We start from the raw sequence: 22,076 nt of genomic DNA, 5'->3' as shown, positions 1-22,076 counted from the left end.
TGCCATTATGAGTTATGGACAGTGGCGGCTCGTCTATAGGGGCTGCTGGGCTACAGCCCTCCCAGTATAGTACAAATGCAAGCTATTTTTGCCGTCCATATGGACTGCAGACCTCCCAGTATAGTACATATGCATGCTATTTTTGTCTGCATTTGATCACCGGTATGGTCAACGAGCTACTACAGCCCGATTAATCTCTGCAGCCCCTCCTATGAATTCTCACGAGCCGCCACTGGTTATGGACGTGCGCATTCGCTCTATTGTCACGGATATTCCATTGGATCCGTGTTGTTGAAGCGTGTGGAATCTATGGTCGACTTGGGTATCACTTTTGATCCTCAATTCACCTTTCACAACCACATCAAGACAGTCGATGACGTTCCTTTCGTCGACTTGGATATGCTCGGTTATTCTCCAACCCCTTGTCTTCTCGCTTGTTAGAAGTAAGCTTTATGTTGTAATATGTTATTTTAACATATTTATTTGGCAACCTACGCTCATCATTATTTTCTTAATTTGAATGTATGTGTGGAATTTAAATCTACTCTCTTCCATTTGGGCCTCGCGGGATGTTTTGTATTTGTAGCTTGTTCTTATTATCGGAGCAGGCTTCCCATTCCCTTCTTTGTATTTTTACTTATTTAAATTTTAATTATTACTATAAAGTTTTTTATGATTGTGTTAAATGCTGTATTTTTTTTTACTTTTCTTTTTTTCTTTGTAATTTTTATCTTAATTTTTTGCTTTTGCTTTTTGTTCCATCTATTAATTTTTTATTTTCTCCCTCTCTTATTTTATTATGTAGGCCATTGTGGCGCATTAGGTTCTTCTTGTAATGCCACTATGGCCCAAAACGTTAAATAAATAAAATACTTTCGAGTATTTTGTGTATATAATGTGGTGCTGGCGTCGGATACTCAGAATCCTCTGGACAGCAAAAATAACCAATTTTTCCATTTTGAAAACTCTAATATATATTATTTTAAATGAACAAGATGTGCCTGTGTCCTGTAGTTTTACTTACTTTTATTAATACAATAATTCAAATGAATACATATTTTAATTGAAAAAAAATCAACGGTTCCAAGTCTGTGGTACGCGTAGCACTTGGTGGTACGCGCAAAAAAATCAGTGATGGCGGAAATTAAAATAGAAATATTTTTTATACAATTAATAAACATTATCTTAATTAATCATAGTCGTTATCTGTATGTACAGTCGATGATTGAAAATCTGAAAATCGATACGTTTTCCTCTGATCCGGCATGTATTTTGGAGTGCATCTATTAATTTACCGCGTTGCGCTCCAATAAATAAATAACTTTTGAAAGAATTTGACACTTGAGAACAGCTCGATAATTATCTTCAATATTGCAGATAAAATTGAAAGTATGATTAGAAAATTAGATTTTTGGAATATATGTACATACATATGTATCGAAAATGATTTTCGATAAATAGAACATTTTCGAACAGCTACGTAATTATCACTCAAGGAAAAGCAGAAGTTGATTTGACTTTCAAAATTATATAATTTAAAAACTGAATTCTAAATAAATAAGGTTATTAAATTTTGGCTAGGAATTAATGAAAGAATATGAACAGATATCTAGCATAGCGCTGAAATTTCTGTAGCTGTTTACTAGCACTGAACTGTTTGAGAGCTTTCTCTTCATATATTTTAATAAAATACAAATATAGAAATAGATTGAATGCAGCTCTAGACTTAAGGGTACATCATTTGAACGAAATTTCAAAAAACTATGTTTCTCGAAACAAGCATAAAGATCTCATTAAATTTATTTGTAAGGAGATTTATGTAATTAATGAAAAGAAAATATATTAATTTGTAATTTTGTGTTTTTATTAAAACCATTTATCAATAATAGTAGTATCTTTCGACAAGATCTTTCGATTTTCGATCGTTGTCTTCCGATATTTGCGTTTTCGGTAATTTCACATTCCGGCTCGTCACAGAGACCGGTGAAGAAGATACCTGTGGTTACATTAGTCGTAAAACGGCACCAACACTAGTACTAACTACTAACGGCCACTTATCTGCTTAACTATGAGCGTTTTTCTTAATATATGATGAGTATTAAAATTATGAAACGAAAATTTGTGTTGTTAATATATTATATTCGATTCAGATTATTCGTGTTTTTCAATTATCCTTGCCCATCCACCCCAGCATTACCCCGGATAATCGAGAGTGTACTGTATATTTATTTATTTCAAATTAAATTTAGACCATGCTAACTGAACAGGTTGCCCTAAATCATAAAATAGTAATAAAAACAATATGATAAAATGTAAAAAAAAATAATATAATAAAGAAACAATACTACAACATTAAATTTGAAAATATAGATTTCAATGTAGGATATACATATATTGAAAATAGATTTGTTATTGGATTTTGATATGCATACATACATATCATATGTAGATATTTTTCATATTCAATGAAACACTTTGTGATAATGTAAATCATTTTGGACTGCAACTGATTTTACTTCAGGATGCAGGTTGTATGTCGCTGATGTACAATCCTACATATTGTTTTTCTTCGACACGTTTTAATTGTTTATTTATCTTGTAATTAAGGTACATACGTACAGGGCCGCCGAGAGGAATCCCGAGCCTTATTCCATGCCCTATAACAAATTTCAAAAAATATCTTATGGATACATTTTTAATATGTGAAAAATCTATTAGAACTATTAGAAAAATACCTATATGTTGGTTGTTATTTATTAAAAGAATTGAAAAAAAAGGTAACGATTAACAGGTACGATTTCCGACACGGTGCCTCGATTCCCCCACCCCCCTCTTGGTGGCCTTGCATACATATACACGTCCGAAGAACGAAACTGTACTACTGCGGCATTTAAAAATGGATATGTAGCATTTGGCAAGAACTGCTGGGTGCTAGATTCGATGATTTAAATAATGTTCATGGAGGAAAAGTCAATTTGGGAGAGGTAAGTTGAAGGAAATGAGAAGAGAACTTTCGCTTACAAGGGATATTTCTATGAAGGAAACGTTATTTTACGAAAATCGTGTTTCCCTTATTATTTTGGAAATAAAAGCCTTAAGTGCTTCCCTGTGTACATAACTTGAATCTGAACAGAAAACAATCCAAAAAATTTACGAATACAAGGGGACCAAAATAACCTGTTTTGAGGTAAAACTATTTTCTATTTTTTGTGACTTTACCCCAGTAAGAATACGCATATGTGCACTAAGATTTTGTTTCTTAGTATATGTTTTTGAACAAATGTTACATTTGCATGGCTTTACCCCTCTATGAATACCCGAGAGTTTGTTTCCTAGTAAATGTTTTTGAACAAGTGTCATATTTGTATGGTTTTACTACAGTATGAATAACCATATGTGCACAAAGACTTTGTTTCGTAGTAAATGTTTTTGAACAAATGTCACATTTGTGTGGCTTTACCCCAGTATGAATACACATATGTGCACCAAGAGTTCGTTTCCTAGTAAATGTTTTTGAACAAATATCACTTTTGTGTGGATTTACCCCAGTATGAATAACCATATGTGCACTAAGATTTTGTTTCGTAGTAAAATTTTTTGGACAAATGTCACATTTGTGTGGCTTTACCCCAGTATGTATATCCATATGTATACCAAGATGGTATTTCGTAGTAAAGGTTTTTGAACAGATGTCACATTTGTATACTCCAGTATGAATAACCATATGTGCACTAAGACGTTGTTTCTTAGTAAATGTTTTTGAATAAATGTCACCCTTGTGGGGCTTTATCCCAGTATGAACACCAATATGTAAACTAAGATATTGTTTCGAAATAAATGTTTTTGAACAAATGTCACATTATTGTGGCTTTACCCCAGTATGAATACCCATATGTTCAGTAAGAGTACGTTTCCTAGTAAATGTTTTTGAACAAATGCCACATTTATGTGGCTTAACCCTAGTATGAATAACCAGATGAGCGCTAAGATTTTGTTTCGTAGTAAACTTTTTTGGACAAATGTCACATTTGTGTGGCTTTACCCCAGTATGTATATCCATATGTATACCAAGATGGTATTTCGTAGTAAATGTTTTTGAACAAATGTCACATTTGTGTGGCTTTACCACAGTATGAATACCCATATGTGCACTAAGATATCGTTTCATGGTAAAGGTTTTTGAACAAATGTCACATTTGTATGGTTTTACTCCAGTATGAAAAACCATATGTGCACAAAGACTTTGTTTCGTAGTAAATGTTTTTGAACAAATCTCACATTTGTGTGGCTTTACCCCAGTATGAATACCCATATGTGCACCAAGAGTTCGTTTCCTAGTAAATGTTTTTGAACAAATATCACATTTGTGTGGCTTTACCCCAGTATGAATAACCATATGTGCACTAAGACATAGTTTCATAGTAAATGTTTTTGAACAAATGTCACATTTGTGTGGCTTTACCCCAGTATGAATACTAACATGTGCACTGAGTTCAAATTTTGTAAGGAATGATTTTAAACAGATGTCACATTTGTGTGGCTTTAGCCCAGTGTGAATACCCATGTGTATACGGAGTCTAGATTTGAAAGGGAATGATTTGAAACAAATGTCACATTTGTGTGACTTTACCCCAGTATGAATACCCATGTGTACACTTAGATTATGTTTACTGTTAAAAGATTTTGAACAAATGTCACAATCATGCAGCTTTCTTCGAGTATCCGAGTTTTTCTGCGACACAAGATTGTTTTGATTTGTTAACAATTTGTCTTGGAAATCTATTTTATGGTCCAATTCAGAATGCGTAGAGCACATCTTATCTAATGCTTTTCGAAATGATAATTCTTCCGCTTGATTGTGTATATTGGTATCTATTATTGCTGCCGTATTATCTCTCGAAGTAATTTCTCTTCCAGGGGTCTAAAAAATAAACCGAACGTTATTCAATTTAACATGTGTAACTTTTTATAGTGTGATGTCATTTTACGTGTGAATTTATATTTTCGATCAACTGAATGTTTCGCTAAGAAACCATTTGAAGAACTTGAATCTTATTTACTTACCTCGCCGTCGTCAGGTGAACTACAATTGTTGGGTGGCCATTCAGCGCCCAACTCATCTTCCCATATTAAATCTTCCAGCAAAACTTCCTCCGGCTTGATTTTCAAATACTTGTCTAATTCCACCCTCGACGTTGTGTCATTCTGAAAACAAGCGTTCCGAAAGCTGTCGAACAATTCCAGATTGTTGACACAAGAAAAGCATATCATATCTGGCAGATGGTCTCCTTTCCTAACCTGCAAATGTGAAAGGTATTGGCGATTACGAGGAGTAGCGAATTATCAATAGCAATGGTTCAAGTGCAACGTGACTGACCCGCAGCTGACAGCAGGTCCAAATGCGTTGCACCAAACGCGGTGGATGAGGGTCGTCATGGATGGAGACGAAGGACCCTGCTGGAGCAGAGCAGAGACAAAGTCTGCACTCCATCGCTACTTCGGAGGTAGAAGCACAAACTCCTGGAGAGTGGATAGACGCTTCCGACCTTTGCTTCTGACTTCTGCTTTTCCTTTTGCTTCTCTAATCGACTCGGCCAGCCACACAACCATCAACAACCCGATACAATACGATAGTCAAACGTCAAAATAAAATGGTTTTATGCCATATGCGCGAGTGTGTAGTGCTGCCATCTACTCCGAAAACAACGGAGTAGTTGGCGACAAATCACTCACGGACTTCATTACTTAAAATTCGGATGCGTTTCGCGCACGAAATTCAGCGACAACTGGCTCACGGCCACTACACTCACAGATAAATAAAAAAAATCACTCACGGACATTACAATCACAGATAAATTACTTACGGGGGAAATCACTCACGCGACATTACGCTCACGGAATTATTTAGCGTACAAAAACGTTAATTTTTTACACAATAATTATTCCAAAACTCAATTAAACGTATCGTGACTAATTAACACACTATCTGTAAAGACGCCAGGCTCCTCAGTCGAGAAACACCTGCGTCGGTTTGTGAGATAGCTCGTGGTAAGTGTGGGCGGGGCTGGTTTCCTCAAGGTGCCTTCCTTCATCGTCGGTGGTCTGGTCTCTGCTGATGGTGGCTGCTCTGCTCTGTCCCTTTCTCTTTCGTAGTGTGCGTGGGATGTGGGATGCGTGATGTGGAAAAGAGGCGGGAGTTTATATAATAACAACAGGTTGTAAGTCTGTTTGTATGGCGACTGTATTTTATATTGTAAATTATACAGAGATCAAGCAGGGGGGAAAGGGGGGGAGTAAACAAAGAAACCACGCGTGCCTTTTGAGGTTAGTCACGCGTAGCTCAGTTGTCTGCCTTATGTACGAAGACAGACCAGGCTTCCTCTGGTGCACACCGGACGGATACTGGAGCTGGTCTCCAAGTATCGTCGACCATCACCAGTGGCCGAGCTGGTGATTTCGGTGGCGAGGAGCTAACTCCGTGTTTATGCCGAAGCCGTTGGCGCGCAACTGACAATGGCCGTTAGGGTGGCCAGCACAAAAATATATCGGCCAAATCGTGGGTCGTAAGGCCACGAAAGCCGATCATCAGACATAGTCTGAACACTATCCTATCACAGATAAATAAATAAAATATGTATATACAATCCAGTTTAATCTCAATTTATTCACAAAGTACAGATTATGATAATTTTTTAATTCTTCATATTAATAAGGATTTTCGTTCAGTTTTAATTGGTGTTAATTTTAAAACCTTTTATATGTAAAATAACAACGGGAATATATTTATATTATAATATTATGATTTTGTAGTTAATATACATATGTATGTTTAATTCACCATCCAAGACTTCGTTTTATTTTTAATTATTATATCAACAGTACCGTTATTAATAATGGTTAATTAGGTACTATGGTGCGTACGAACCAAACCAACGAACGGCCTCTGGGCCAACTTTTTAAACCAGTAGCGTACAAAATTTCGAAATAAAAATTAAATTTAAAAATTGAAATTAAATATCAAAAGTAATACTATTATTATTAAATTCAAATATCAAAATAAAATTATAATCATTATATTAAAATTAAAATAAAATATTGAAAGTTAAAACAGAACAATTTAAATAATTTTTCGAGATTGACCTAAAATTAGGTCATCAACAATCACATACAGTTAATCTTCGACTTAAGATGTTTTGACTTACGAAGATCGAAAAAAAATCAAAGAATTATTATTTTTACTTCCCCGTAAAGCACAGTTACTGAGAATATATCATGTATTAGTATGGGTGATCCAACGATCGTCGCTAAGCATACCGATTAGATTTTTCCACAAAAAAATAAAATAAATCATCACCAACAAATAATTCCACAGCGTCCATGATATTCTTATGATCAGTCGGTAAGATTTTCACACCAGGATCATTAAGGAATCGTTCTAAATCAGGTGGTTTATCATTTTCAGACCACCAAAATTCGTCTTCACTGTTCGAATCACTATCAGTTGAATTGGAGTCACTAGGGAGACGTAATGTCTGAGGATGGGCTCTCAGAGGAATAATTTCACTGTTATCGTCAGAATCACTTTCAAAATCCATAATATTGTCACTGTCACTCCCAACACTAACTGAATAATTTGAATGTCTATCAGCGGAATATTCCTCATCGTCATGATAAGAGACGACGTCGTCGTCATCGTCGTCCTCGTAATCCATTTTAATGGGTAATATCGTGGTGAAGAAACTATGTATATACTTATGGGGTCTGGCAAGAGTTGTGGAAGTTCTCGTACCGGCTATGTTGTTGAAGTTGCGGCTGGATCGTTGTGTGTCGGATCTCTGGAATCGGTGCAGCTATGATGTTCTCAATGCAACTACGTTGAAGAAGTTCTCCGAAACGGCGGTGTTCTCGAGGCAGCTATGTTGAAGGAGCTCTCCGAAACGGCGGTGTTCTTGAGGCAGCTATATTGACGGAATTCTTCTATGTTAACGTAGTAGGGTGGTTGTTGATTGATTTTTTGATTTTTAAATGCTTTTTATTATTACGAAGTTATGTTCACAATACATCTTATATCTGGTGACACGACAACACGTTTACAGAATTTCCGTTAACCGAGGACGCGCTCCAGGCATTACGTCTACGGCCATCTCTTTACGTCCGTTCACCGATATCTTGTTTACTGACGCGTGTCTGGCACGTGACATTGTGGCTGGAGATGCGACGCGGGGTTGATGATCACGCGTTTGGCGCAAGGCATATGTGCGTGTCGATACAACGCATGATTGATGATCACGTGTCTAGTGCGAAGTCAAACTGCCCTGTTTTTTTTTACGTTCTTGGTGAGGGCGTCTAGAGGTTGAGTTCGAGGGCGCAGATGGCGGTTTTATCATCGTGATGTTGTACAATATACTTTATTTATTTATTGTAAATGCTTCTTCCGTGAACGTTAGCGATGTTTGTCACTTTTTAGGAATCTTGATGTGTCGGAGTCGGTTGAAAAAATTTCACTTTCAAAATTTTGTTGTATAAAAAAAAAGTTGTCTGTCTGAAAAATTACTGTACTGTTATTTTACAATCATTGATGTATAGCATAAAGTCGATAAAAAAATTTTGAGATTTTATTCTCATTTTGGAAATTTAGTGTATGAAAATGCTGGCTACCCCTGTCCAAAAACTATTATGTTGTAAATTTTGCAATCATTTATAACATAAAGACGATGGTAATATTTTTAGATATTTTCCGCTCATTAAAAATTTCTTTGAATAAAAAAAGATTGATTATCCCTGTTCAAAAATTATTATCAGAGTACGGATAGCCAAGGTGCCGCTCATTGTTCAATTGTTGTAAATGCTTTGTAAAAAAGGTTCGGCAAACCTTTAACAATGCATTTACAACATTTGAACAATGAACGGCACCTTGGTTATCCGGGGTTTAATTATTATATTTTAAATTTTGCAACCATTTATATCATCAAGACAATGGGAATATTTTTTGATTTTTTCCTTACTTTAAAAACTTTGTTGTATAAAAAAAAGTTGGTTACCCCTGTCCAAAAATTATAATATTTTAAATTTTGCAATAATTTATATGATAAAGATGATGGGAATATTTTTAGATTTTTTCTCCCTTTAAAAATTTCAGTGTATAAAAAAAGGTTGGTCACGCCTGTCCAAAAATTATTATGTTTTAAATTTTGCAATCATTTATAGAATAAAGACAGTGGGAATATTTTTAGATTTTTTCCTCACTTATAAAATCTCTTTGTATAAAAAAAGGTTAGTTGCCCCTGTCCAAAAATTATTATATTTTAAATTTGGCTATAATTTATATCATAAAGATGATAAGAATATTTTAAATTTTTTTCCTCACTTAAAAAAATGTGTTGTATAAAAAAGGAATACTAGGGAATATTTTAGGAATACTAATCGAGTGATTATAAGGTTCTAAATTATCATCAGAATTTTAATTTTAATTTTATTTGAATCAGTCGATAGGTTTGAAAGCTATGTTCAATTTAAAAACATTTATAAAAGTTTAATTTTAAAACATTTATAACAATTTAAAAACATTTATTAAAACATTTATATTTTGAAATTTTCCTTCAGTTTACGATTTTTTCGATCAAAATCGCCCGCTGTCAAGCGATGAGCAATTGAAATATCGCCCCGCATACAAAGTGTTAATATGATATTATATTCGAATCAGATTATTCGTGTTTTTCAATTATCCTTGCCCATCCACCCCAGCATTACCCCGGAAAATCGAGAGTGTACTGTATATTTATTTATTTCAAATTAAATTTAGACCATGGTTGCCAGAACAGGTTGCCCTAAATCATAAAATAGTAATAAAAACAATATGATAACATGTAAAAAAAATAATATAATAAAGAAACAATAAATTTGAAAATATAGATTTCAATGTAGGATATATGTACATATAGTGAACATAGATTTGTTATTGGATTTTGATAAACATATATACATATCATTAGAGATATTTTTCATATTCAATGAAACACTTTGTGATAATGTAAATCATTTTGGACTGCAACTGATTTTACTTCAGGATGCAGGTTGTATGTCGCTGATGCACAAGCCTACATATGTACAATATTGAAAGAAAGAAGATAAAAATAATAATTATAGTATAATATAACTATGTACGATTTTTTTGTTATAAATTATGTTTGGAATTCTTATAAATAAAAATACAGAAGTTTTGTGAAATCGGCTTGCATAATTTTTCGTGGATTATTTTAGCATATTATCAACAAATGCGTATCGTTTTCTCTTCGACACGTTTTAATTGTTCATTTATCTTCTAGTTAAGGTACACAGATACAGGGCCGCCGAGAGGAATCCCGAGCCATGGGAAAAATAATTCTGGGCCCTATAACAAATTTCAAAAAATATCTAGTAGATATATTTTTAATATGCGAAAAATCTATCAGAACTATTAGAAAAATACATATGTATGTTGGTTGTTATTTTTTAAAATAATTGAATAAGAAAGGTAACGATTAACATATATGATTTCCAACATGGGGCCCCGGTCCGCCCCCCCTCTCGGCAGCTCTGCATACATATACACGTCCGACGAACGAACCAGTACCACTGCTGCATTTACAAATAGATATGTAGCATTTGGAAAGAACTGTTGGGGGTGCCAAAACATGCCAAAAATTTTACGAATGTAATACAAGGGGGCCAAAATGACCTGTTTTGACGTAAAACTATTTTCTATTTTCGTAACATCACCCCAGCATGAATACCCATATGTGCGTTAAGATTTTGTTTCTTAGTATATGTTTTTGAACAAATGCTACATTTGTATGGTTTAACACCAGTATGAATAGCCATATGTGCACTAAGACTATATTTCGTAGTAAATGTTTTTGAACAGATGTCACATTTGTGTGGCTTTACCCCAGTATGACTAACCATATGTGTACTAAGATGTTGTTTCGTAATAAATGTTTTTGAACAAATGTCACACTTGTGTGGCTTTTTCCCAATATGAATACTAATATGTACACTAAGATGTTGTTTCGTAATAAATGTTTTTGAACAAATTTCACATTTGTGTGGCTTTACCCCAGTATGAATACCCATATGTTCACTAAGAGTTCGTTTCCTAGTAAATGTTTTTGAACAAATGCCACATTTGTGTGGCTTTACCCCAGTATGATTAACCATATGAGCACTAAGCGATTTTTTGATGGTATATGTTTTTGAACAAATGTCACACTTGTATGGCTTTATCCCAGTATGAATACCCATATGTACACTAAGATTTCGTTTCGTAGTAAATGTTTTTAAACAAATGACACATTTGTATGGCTTTACCCCAGTATGAATAGACATATGTGCACTAAGATCTTTTTTATTACTATATGTTTTTGAACAAATGTCACATTTGTATGGTTTCACTCCAGTATGAATAGCCATATGTGCAATAAGACTTTGTTTCAAAGTAAATGTTTTTGAACATATGTCACATTTGTGTGGCTTTACCCCAGTATGAATAACCATATGTGCACTAAGACTTTGTTTTCTATTAAATGTTTTTGAACAAATGTCACACTTGTATGGCTTTATCCCAGTATGAATACTAATATGTACACTAAGAAGTTGTTTCGTAATAAATGTTTTTGAACAAATTTCACATTTGTGTGGCTTTACCCCAGTATGAATACCCATATGTTCACTAAGAGTTCGTTTCCTAGTAAATGTTTTTGTACAAATGCCACATTTGTGTGGCTTTACCCCAGTATGATTAACCATATGAGCGCTAAGATTTTGTTTCGTAGTAAAAGTTTTTGGACAAATGTCACATTTGTGTGGCTTTACTCCAGTATGAATAACCTTATGAGTAATAAGATTTTGTTTCGTAGAATAAGTTTTTGAACAAATGTCACAATCATGCGGCTTTCTTCGAGTATCCGAGTTTTTCTGTGTCGCAAGGTTGTTTTTATCAGTTAACAATTTGTCTTGGAAATCTATTTTATGGTCCAATTCAGAATGTGTAGAGCATATCTTATCTGATGCTTTTGCTTTTTCCGCTTGAGTGTGTCTATCGGCATGTATTATTGCTGCCATATTATCTCTCGGAGTAATTTTTCTTCCAGTGGTCTAAAAATTAAATCGAACGTTATTCAATTTAACATTTGTAACTTATTTATAGTGTGATGAGATGTCATTTTACATGTGAATTTATATTTTCGATCAACAGCGTATTTCGCTAATAATACATCTAAAAACATGACCATTTACTTACCTCGCCGTCGTCTGGTGAACTACAATTGTTGGGTGGCAATTCAGCACCCAACTCATCTTCCCATTTTAAATCTTCCAACAAAACTTCCTCGGGCTTGACTTTCAAATACTTGTCCAATTCCACCCTCGACGTCGTGTCATTTTGAAAACAAACGTTTCGAAAGCTTTCGAATAATTCTAGATTGTTGACACAAGAAAGGCATATCAAATCTGGCAGATGGTCTCCTTTCCTAACCTGCAAATGTGAAAGGTATTGGCGATTACGAGGAGAAGCGAATTATCAATAGCAATAGTTCAAGTGTAACGTGACTGACCCGCAGCCGACAGCAGGTCCAAATGCGTTGCACCAAACGCGGTGGATGAGTGTCGTCATGGATGGAGACGAAGGACTCAGCTGGAGCAAAGTAGAGACAAAGTCTGCACTCCATCGTTACTTAGGAGGGAGAAGCACAAACTCCTGGAGAGTGGATAGACGCTTCCGACCTTTGCTTCTGACTTCTGCTTTTCCTTTTGCTTCTCTAATCGACTCGGTCATGCACACAGTCATCAACTCGATACAATACGATAGTCAAACGTCAAAATCATATGGTTATATGTATATGTCAGTGCGTAGTGCTGCAAAACATGGGCGTCGTCCCATGTTTTGCAGCGATACACACGATATTTTCCATATCCAGTTCCCATATTGCAACCTGTGGTTCCTATTTAGGAACTGGTTATGGAAAATATCGTAAATATGGTGTTTAGATACCGTATGTGTGGACGACGCATTAACCCTCCCGTATCGATACATACCGTAACCTACATCTCAATCCCAAACTTCTTATTTTTTCAACTTTTTGTTCAATAGTAATAGTATCTAGCTGAAATTAATTGTATTCCACAAAGATATCCTAATGAATCAAACGCAAATTATCCTAAAAAAATCAAAAATACTCATGGATAATAAAGATATTGAACTTTACACAATATGTATGATTAAAGGTCTGTTCATACCCAGTCAGCACGTACCGACTTCAGCAGGTATCCGGCCGTACGAAAAGTATTATTTGGTACATTTTGTATGGGTATATTCATACCAACCGTCACGTTTCCGCCACGGCAGGCTTACAGCAGTACCCGACATTTCCTGTTCATACCTTACAGCAACATCCGTCAACGTATCGTATCCGTTTTTTTTTGGCCATCGTGGAAATATACACGCGAATTACGTGCCATGAGTCTGCCGCTTTGCTGTTTTGGACCAATTGTCGATAGTGACAGTTGACAGCTGTTCAATCGTTCGACATGGTTTTGGCGCAAATATTTAAAAAAAAATTAAATATTTTACGGAAATATTTAAAAAATTTTTGCACATCATCCACAAGCTCCTTATACAGTGTCCAAAACTCTCATTTGGTTTTTCTATTTGTTAACATGGGATGCACATCAAAACGCCTCCGTGCTTTTTTATTGCCTTCTTGAGCTTCTTCTTCCAACAACAACGCGATTATACATAATTTTTCGTTCGATAAACGCCGAAACATTTTTGCTGACTTGTATTCTGACGCGTAGCTACGAATGCAAGTGTATGCATTCATATTGTAAGTACTCGACAATACGACGTAAGCAATATTGCGCCGTATCGTCATGGCCTGTAATGTATAAGTAAGCCGATTTTGCCTTGCACTCGGCCAAAGTGCTGTGAACGTGACCGCGACGTATAGGTAGATATGAATAGAAATGTAATAAAATGACATATTTGAAACGGAGTCGTGCAGTGCTGAAGCCGTGCAGTGCTGTTAAGTATGAACAGACCTTTATTTGTTCGGTGATTACTAGTCAAATGTGAACCGGTCGCAGGACAACTGGTCGCTCTAGATCGGTCACTCGTGATCACCCCTCACACTAAAACTGGTTACGAGGGTGTGACCAGTTTTAGTGTGAGGGGTGATCACGAGTGACCGATCTAGAGCGACGGGTTGTCCTGTGACTGGTTCACATATGATTAGTAGTCCGTTTAGCGATTTATTGGCCAAAAATGTGCGCCTTATGGCCAATCTATTTCGTGACGCGTGATCTAAGCGTAGATAGGCTGCATCACACCAACGATATTACTTACGATATTTTCCATAACCAGTTCCTAAATAGCAACCACAGGTTGCAATATGGGAACTGGATATGGAAAATATTGCAAGTAATATCGTTGGTGTGGACGGCCGCATAGATCAAATAGAGCGGAGGATCGTATAATTAGTTCAGTTGTACATCGACTCTTGAGTGCTTGTTACGTGAGTTTATTTCAGGGCTGTGGAGTCGCGGTGTTTTGTCTTCAATCTTCAACTACCACTATTTGAAGAAATCCCGGGCCATTAGAGACCATTGAAAAAAATTGGTTGATTGAAAAATCAAATTCATCTGGTACACCTGATCGCATACAAGAAAAAACTACCTGAGCGAAAAGAAAAAGTGTATGTTGTTTGCAGTAGAAATAATGGTGGTCCCGCTAAAAAATCACGCATTAGTACATATGTATATGCGTTATACATATGTCAAAAAGGACATAAGACAAAAATTTACTAATTACATTTTTACTAATTTAATTTTACTTATTACTAATAAAAATTTGGAACAATTTTATAAAGCTGGTCGTTATTTACATTTTTGTGAGCTGGCCACCCTAAAAATCATCCCCTACCCCAGATCATCGTAACCTTTGAATATTCGCGGCACACATTGTTTACGACTCGTAGAGTTTGTCAGCTACGTACATACATATGTACTTCATTGGCATTCGTTAGTTATTCCGTATATGCATAGGGATAAAACAATAACTAATATCGGTTTTCTCCGTCACACGCGATCTCACTCGCACGCATTAGGCCGAAGTGCTGTTCGTAGAACACATATTACCGCGGTGCACAGGTTACGATGCTCTGCCCTACCCAACGCCGACAGAACTCTGACTCAATCCTGGATCGAACGAGAAGACGTACATGTCATACTTGTTTTTTTTTATTATTGACCAAGTAATAAAATAAAGTTTTTGGAATTTATAAACCTGCAGTCATTTTACATATTTTATATAATAACACTATTCGACACGAAAAATGGTTCAGAGACGAGATATGACTTTTCTTATAGATCTATGCCCAGTGAACACGAATCTGGTAATAAAAAATGTTGATTGGCTCGAAATTCGAAGATATACATGTGTTTTTTAAATCGCGCGATTTTTCTACATCTTGGTGTTGTTCGGTCGATGCCACAAAATCTGTCAATTTCCTGTTCAAAATGAATATTGGAATCTATAGTCGGGTATTTTATCTTTCATTTGTAGTACTTTTCAGCTTTCAAATCTAAGTAGTCGCCCAGTTCAAATCAAAAGTCAAAAGTACGTATTTTCATTTGGGATTTTTTCCCACTGTTAATACTATTTTATATTGAGTATTTTCTATTGAATCATGTTTATTGGGATAGTTTTCTGGCCACACTATTTTTTGTTTTCGTTTAAGAGTGTTAATTGGAAGTGTGCTGCATTTTAAATCGGTAAAATTGCGAGCTAAAAGCTCGTACTAGTATTGACTCGTATTTACACGAATCTGAATTGAATGAATAGGGATAATATATTAAATTGTCTTTATATGAGAATTAAATAAAATTCCACTTAGAAAAATCATATTTCGACTATTCTTGTGGATTAATAACAAAAATTATATTGATAACTGGCTTACCTCGATAAAACAAACGAATTTTTGAGCCAATCAACATTTTTTATAACCAGATTCGTGTTTACTGGGCATAAATCTATAAGAAAAGTCATATCTGGTCTCTGAACCAAAAAAATTCATATGTCGAACAGTGAAATAGTCGTCATATGTCGAACAGTGAAATTAATTTAAAAAAATATAAATACGTAAATAAAAAATATGTTTCGTGCCGCTGATACACCGGCAGCTCACAGAAAGTATTGAAATACGACAATCAATGACGTCAACAACGATCGTCGTTAGCATTTTTGGCCACTTTTGTAAACAACGATATATCGTTGTTTAGCAGTCTAAGGGTTAAATTGACGATGATTATAATGATGACGATATATCGACTGCTGATGAAGAAAGCGATATAGAAAGATATTTAAGAATTGATGAAGTTCATTACCAGAGATAGGCGCATCACGGTGCCGGCTCGAAATAAATGGGTTCCTATTGTAAAATTCTATTGTTAACCTCTTTTTTTGCTCTTTAGAGAGCAAAAAAAAGATTAAAAATATAAATTGACAATAGGGACCCATTTAAGCACGCTGCACCGCCGAAGATTGTTTATTACACGTCGAAATTTGGAATCACGTGCAACTCGTATCCTTGTCGATCATCTACCAAACGCAAAGCTCATAATATTGTCAATGCACCACCGGATCGTTTACAAAATATTAATTTAATACGCGAGGGATTTTTACTATTTGTTACTGGGGAGACGGTCAATTTAATTTTTAATGAAACCAATCAAAGCTTAAATGAAAGTAATACCACATTGAATGAAATTCATGCATTTATTGGAATGGTTTCGGCAGAGAGATGTAATAAGAATAGAGGGGCCTTTACGAATAAATAATTGCTGTCAATTTTACGCGGTACGTCTCTATAAATACGCTACATCACACAGAATACAACCGGATCAATTTACTTATAAAAATGTATCCCATGTTGTTTATTGTGTATTTTTGAATGTATTGTGCAATTTTTACCGATGTTTGCCCATCTTGCGAGTAATATAAACAAACAGAGAAGTTTTTATCGGACATCCGTCGAGCACCAAGCGTCAAATACGACTGATGCTAAAATTATTTAGATCTGTCCGTGGACAGAATGTCACTTGACAACAAAAGAAAACCTAAAGCCACTTCTATTAATATTACATTTCTTTGGGTTTCAGAGCCTATACGAGACAGACAGACATTCAATTTTATATATATAGATTAAATTTAGACCATGATAACTGAACAGGTTGCCCTAAAGCGCCATTATGGCCGGAAACAAGTAAACAAGATTAATCAAAATATATTCATAAAAATAATATAAATGTAAAAAAAAAAAAATAATAAAGAAACAATAATACAACATTAAATTTGAAAATATAGATTTCGATGTTGGATATCTAGTAAGCCTACTGACACTATTTAAAGAAAGAAGATAAAAATAATAATAACAGTATAATATAACTATTTGTGATTTTTTATTATAAAATATGCATGGAATTATTATAAATACAAAATAAAAGTTTTGTGAAATCAATTTGCATAAGTTTTTGTACGTTATTTTAGCATATAATAAAAATTACAAAATAAAACTATGACAGGTATTTTGAGTGTGGGTAGATTAAAAAGTATTAGAAGTATATTAGATGAATTGGGATGGATGAGTATTAGAATTAGTTTAAATCTTAGTACAATGTCTTTTGTTTACAAGTTAGATCATAAGTATTTTAAGGATTATACAATAAGAAATAGAGACATACATAGTTATTTTACTAGAAATAAGAACAATTTAGTTGTTGAGTAAGAAAAAAGAAGACAGCTGGGGGTGTGTTCATGTACTATGCCCTCCCTGAGTGCATCAGGTCTTCTAAGACCGTGGATGCATTCTTGCGAGGTGCGAGAAAACACCTCTGTGAAGGACAGTCCATATAAATTTATACTTAAAGTTACGTAATTATGTATTTATTTTTTACATTAGCTACATAGATAGCTAAAATTATATAAATAAATATAATCAACAATTTCGTATTGTTTTTCTTCAACAAGTTTTAATTGTTTATCTATCTTCTCGTTAAGGTACATACATACATACAGGGCCGACGAGAGGAATCCCGAGCCTTGGGAAAAATAATTCTGGGCCCTATGACAAATTTCAAAAAATATCTATAGATATATTTTTAATATACGAAAAATCTATCAGACCTATTAGAAAAATACCTTGTTTGTTATTTTTTTAAATAATTAACGATTAACAGGTACGATTTCCGACAGAGGGCTCTATAGCAGCCTGCGCCCTGGAACTTTACCAAGGTTTCCCTCCACCCCCTTCTCGGCGGCCCTGCATACATATACACATCCAATGAACGAACCCGTACTACTGATTACAAATGGATATATAGCATTTGGAAAGAACTGTTGGGCGTTAGATTCCATGACTTAATAAATAATGCTCATGGAAGTCAATTTGGCAGAGATATGTTGAAGAAAATGAGAAGAGAACTTTCGCTTACAAGGGGATATTTTTCCTTTTTATTATGGAAATAAAAGGCCTTAGGTGCTTCCCTGTGTGCATACCTTTAATCTGAACACAAAACATGCCAAAAATTTTATTGTAATGAAATACAAGGGGACCAAAATGACCTGTTTTGACGTAAAACTATTTTTGTAACTTTACCCCAGTATGGGTATTCATGTGTACAATAAGAATTTGTTTCCTAGTATATGTTTTTGAACAAATGTTACATTTGTATGGTTTATTACCAGTATGAATAGCCATATGTGCACTAAGACTTCGTTTCGTAACATATGTTTTTGAACAAACGTCACATTTATGTGGCTTTACCCCAGTATGAATAATCATATGTGCACTAACATCTTTTTTATTACTATATCTTTTGGAACAAATGTCACATTTGTGTGGCTTTATCCCAGTATGAATAATACCAATATGTACACTAAGATTTTGTTTCGTAATAAATGTTTTTGAACAAATATCACATTTGTGTGGCTTTAACCCAGTATGAATACCCATATGTTCGTTAAGAGTTCCTTTCCTAGTAAATGTTTTTGAACAAACGACACATTTGTGTGGCTTTACCTCCATATGAATAACCATATGTGCACTAAGACATTGTTTCGTAGTAAATGATTTTGAACAGATGTCACACTTGTGTGGCTTTATCCCAGTATGAATACCCATATGCACACTAAGATATTGTTTCATGGTAAATGTTTTTGAACAAATATCACATTTGTTTGGCTTCACCCCAGTATGAATAGTCATATGTGCACTAAGAGTTCGTTTCCTCGTAAATGTTTTTGAACAAATGTCACATTTGTATGGGTTTACCCCAGTATGAATACACATATGTGCACTAAGATTTCGTTTCGTAAGATATGTTTTTGAACAAACGTCACATTTGTGTGGCTTTACCCCAGTATGAATACCCATATGTGCTTTAAAATCTTGTTTATTACAATATGTTTTTGAACAAAAGTCACATTTGTATGGTTTTACTCCAGTATGAATAGCCATATGTGCAATAAGACTTTGTTTCACAGTAAATGTTTTTGAACAAATGTCACATCCGTATGGCTTAACCCCAGTATGAATAACCATATGTGCATTAAGACATTGTTTCGCAATAAATGTTTTTGAACAAATGTCACACTTATGTGGCTTTATCCCAGTATGAATACCAATATGTACACTAAGATATTGTTTCGTAGTAAAAGTTTTTGAACAAATGTCACATTTGTGTGGCTTTATCCCTCTATGAACCCTCATGTGTACACTTAGATTATGTTTACTGTGAAAAGATTTTGAACAAATGTCACAATCATGCAACATTCTTCGAGTATTCGAGTTTTTCTGTATCACAACATTGTTTTGATGAGTTAACAATCTTTCTTGGATATCTATTTTATGGTCCAATTCAGGATTTGTAGAGCCCATCTTATCTAATGCTTTTCGAAATGGTAATTCTTCCGCTTGAATCTGTCTATTGGTAGTTATTATTGTCGCCATATTATCTATCGAAGTAATTTTTCCTCCAGGGATCTAAAAATTAAATCGAATGATTATCAATTTGACATTTGTAACTTTTATATAGTGTGATTAGATGTCATTTTACATTCGAATTTATATTTTAGATCAACTGAATGCTTCGCTAAGAATCCATTTAAAGAACTTGAATCCTATTTACTTACCTCGCCGTCGTCTGGTGAACTACAATTGTTGGGTGGCCAATCAGCACCCAACTCATCTTTCCATATTAAATCTTTCAACAAAACTTCCTCCGGCTTGACTTTCAAATATTTGTCCAATTCCACCCTCGACGTTGTGTCATTTTGAAAACAAACGTTTCGAAAGCTTTCGAATAATTCTAGATTGTTGACACAAGAAAGGCATATCAAATCTGGCAGATGGTCTCCTATCCTAACCTGCAAATGTGAGAGGTATTGGCGATTACGAGGAGTAGCGAATTATCAATAGCAATAGTTCAAGTGTAACGTGACTGACCCGCAGCCGACAGCAGGTCCAAATGCGTTGCACCAAACGCGGTGGATGAGGGTCGTCATGGATGGAGACGAAGGACTCTGCTGGAGCAGAGCAGAGGCAAAGTCTGCACTCCATCGCTACTTGGGAGGGAGAAGCACAAACGCCTGGAGAGTGGATAGACGCTTCCGACCTTTGCTTCTGACTTCTGCTTTTCCTTTTGCTTCTCTAATCGACTCGGCCAGCCACACAACCATCAACAACCCGATACAATACGATAGTCAAACGTCAAAATAAAATGGTTATACGCATGAGTGTGTAATGCTGCCAACTACTCCGTCGTTTACGATATGAAAGCGAAGGTTCGGTGATTATTGTCCACAAAGCGCTCGCCCAAAAGTCCCTAAAATCTCTATAACGTAACATCTGGCAGCCGAAAAGTCACATTAAAAACCATACTAACGAAAACTCGAGTACCAAACATTCCGTATTAGCGATTTTCATGACAAAAATTGTCTTTTGGGCAGGGTTGTAGAATAGCCGGTACGCGCCGGTACGGCGTCCCGCCACTATTTATCGGCACCGGTACGCGACCCGCCATAAAAATTTCAAAAATCAAAATAGTATAAAACTTAATTTTTTTCGAAAAGTTTTACCACTTTTGAAATATATTTTTCAACCAAACTCGATGAAAGAGAGCGATGCCGTGCATAAAAATGCTGTCAGGTTCAAGAATACCACATGTGAGGCACCAGACGTGTCTTTAGCACATTTAAATATTGGTCCCCATTCGTGAACCGATTAACGAAATGGACCTTTTTTTTCGTTTATGACGGCTCAAACCATTGTCTAGGGTGGATGTTCAGTTGTACTATCGATACATGACTACATGAGGGTAGGTAGGTACATAGTTCTCAAATGAATTAACAAACAAACGCCTTTGTGTTGTAGGAATCTCGTCATCGCCATCGAAACATCTAGTGCGACGGAGAATACATTTCTCACGCTCAACCATTGACGTCATATCAAGTCGAAGAACACCTGCATCCATTAAACCAAATCGAGTGGAACGACGCCAAACATTCGAGAATATTCCACCCCAACAAACCAAGCAGAACGACACGAAGAACACCTGCAGCTATTAAACTAAATCGAGTGGAACGACGCCAAACATTCGAGAAACGTCCACCCTAAACAACAAACCACATTCCTCGCATAACTCGCACACGTAAACACCACCTGCGACAAGTCACGTGGATCCCCAAAAACAATATAAAAGGAGGTCCATCCCAAACAACTTCAGTCGACCCACAGCAACAAGAGCATCTGAACATAGCCGAATGCCGAGCCAGCAACACACTGCCATATCCAGAGACATCTGAGCAAAAAAAAGGGTCTGATTTTTTTTTGTATGGTCACGAGAAGTTAAGAAATTAAGGAGTAATGGGTGCGTATAAAAAAAAGCATTCGTATGAGCAAACATATGTGAAAAATTTGAATGTTGGTAAATAAAAACGATGTCAATGAAGATGAACTCTGGAAGTTATTATAGTTTTCTGAGTTTGT

At 35.3% G+C, this 22,076-nt stretch overlaps 3 protein-coding genes across 3 annotated transcripts in view; all 3 read right to left on the bottom strand.

The window, feature by feature from the left end:
- Nucleotides 1–1,874: 1,874 nt before the first annotated feature.
- Nucleotides 1,875–22,076, bottom strand: part of LOC143920042 (uncharacterized) — a 366,222-nt gene continuing 346,020 nt past the window's right edge. Inside the window, exons 2-3 of the mRNA XM_077442729.1 lie at nucleotides 5,065–5,205; nucleotides 1,875–4,921 (exon numbers count right to left, since the gene is read on the bottom strand). Coding sequence (XP_077298855.1) covers nucleotides 3,860–4,816 — 957 coding nt within the window. The 5' untranslated portion in view covers nucleotides 4,817–4,921; nucleotides 5,065–5,205 and the 3' untranslated portion in view covers nucleotides 1,875–3,859. The remainder of the gene's footprint in view (nucleotides 4,922–5,064; nucleotides 5,206–22,076) is intronic.
- On the bottom strand, nucleotides 8,030–13,433 carry LOC143920024 (uncharacterized). The gene is made up of 4 exons (XM_077442691.1): nucleotides 13,273–13,433; nucleotides 12,591–13,193; nucleotides 12,278–12,511; nucleotides 8,030–12,132 (listed from the first exon to the last, which is right to left on the bottom strand). The coding sequence occupies exons 2-4, from the start codon at nucleotides 12,702–12,704 to the stop codon at nucleotides 10,741–10,743; spliced, it is 1,740 nt and encodes a 579-aa protein (XP_077298817.1). The 5' UTR covers nucleotides 12,705–13,193; nucleotides 13,273–13,433; the 3' UTR covers nucleotides 8,030–10,740.
- On the bottom strand, nucleotides 17,469–21,178 carry LOC143920023 (uncharacterized). The gene is made up of 3 exons (XM_077442690.1): nucleotides 20,535–21,178; nucleotides 20,222–20,455; nucleotides 17,469–20,072 (listed from the first exon to the last, which is right to left on the bottom strand). The coding sequence occupies exons 1-3, from the start codon at nucleotides 20,646–20,648 to the stop codon at nucleotides 18,669–18,671; spliced, it is 1,752 nt and encodes a 583-aa protein (XP_077298816.1). The 5' UTR covers nucleotides 20,649–21,178; the 3' UTR covers nucleotides 17,469–18,668.

This window comes from Arctopsyche grandis, chromosome 12 (assembly GCF_051622035.1).
Source record: "Arctopsyche grandis isolate Sample6627 chromosome 12, ASM5162203v2, whole genome shotgun sequence".
NCBI lineage: Eukaryota > Metazoa > Arthropoda > Insecta > Trichoptera > Hydropsychidae > Arctopsyche > Arctopsyche grandis.
The sequence above is the reverse complement of the archived record's forward strand: the minus strand, read 5'-3'. Positions and strand labels throughout refer to the sequence as shown.

Coding starts and splice junctions, on each gene's coding strand:
- LOC143920024 (XM_077442691.1), bottom strand. CDS start 12,704: ATGGAGTGCAGACTTTGTCTCTACTTTGCTCCAGCTGAGTCCTTCGTC. Junction 12,512..12,590: donor GGACCTGCTGTCGGCTGCGG/GTCAGTCACGTT, acceptor TCACATTTGCAG/GTTAGGAAAGGAGACCATCT. Junction 12,133..12,277: donor GTTCACCAGACGACGGCGAG/GTAAGTAAATGG, acceptor TTTAATTTTTAG/ACCACTGGAAGAAAAATTAC.
- LOC143920023 (XM_077442690.1), bottom strand. CDS start 20,648: ATGGAGTGCAGACTTTGCCTCTGCTCTGCTCCAGCAGAGTCCTTCGTC. Junction 20,456..20,534: donor GGACCTGCTGTCGGCTGCGG/GTCAGTCACGTT, acceptor TCACATTTGCAG/GTTAGGATAGGAGACCATCT. Junction 20,073..20,221: donor GTTCACCAGACGACGGCGAG/GTAAGTAAATAG, acceptor TTTAATTTTTAG/ATCCCTGGAGGAAAAATTAC.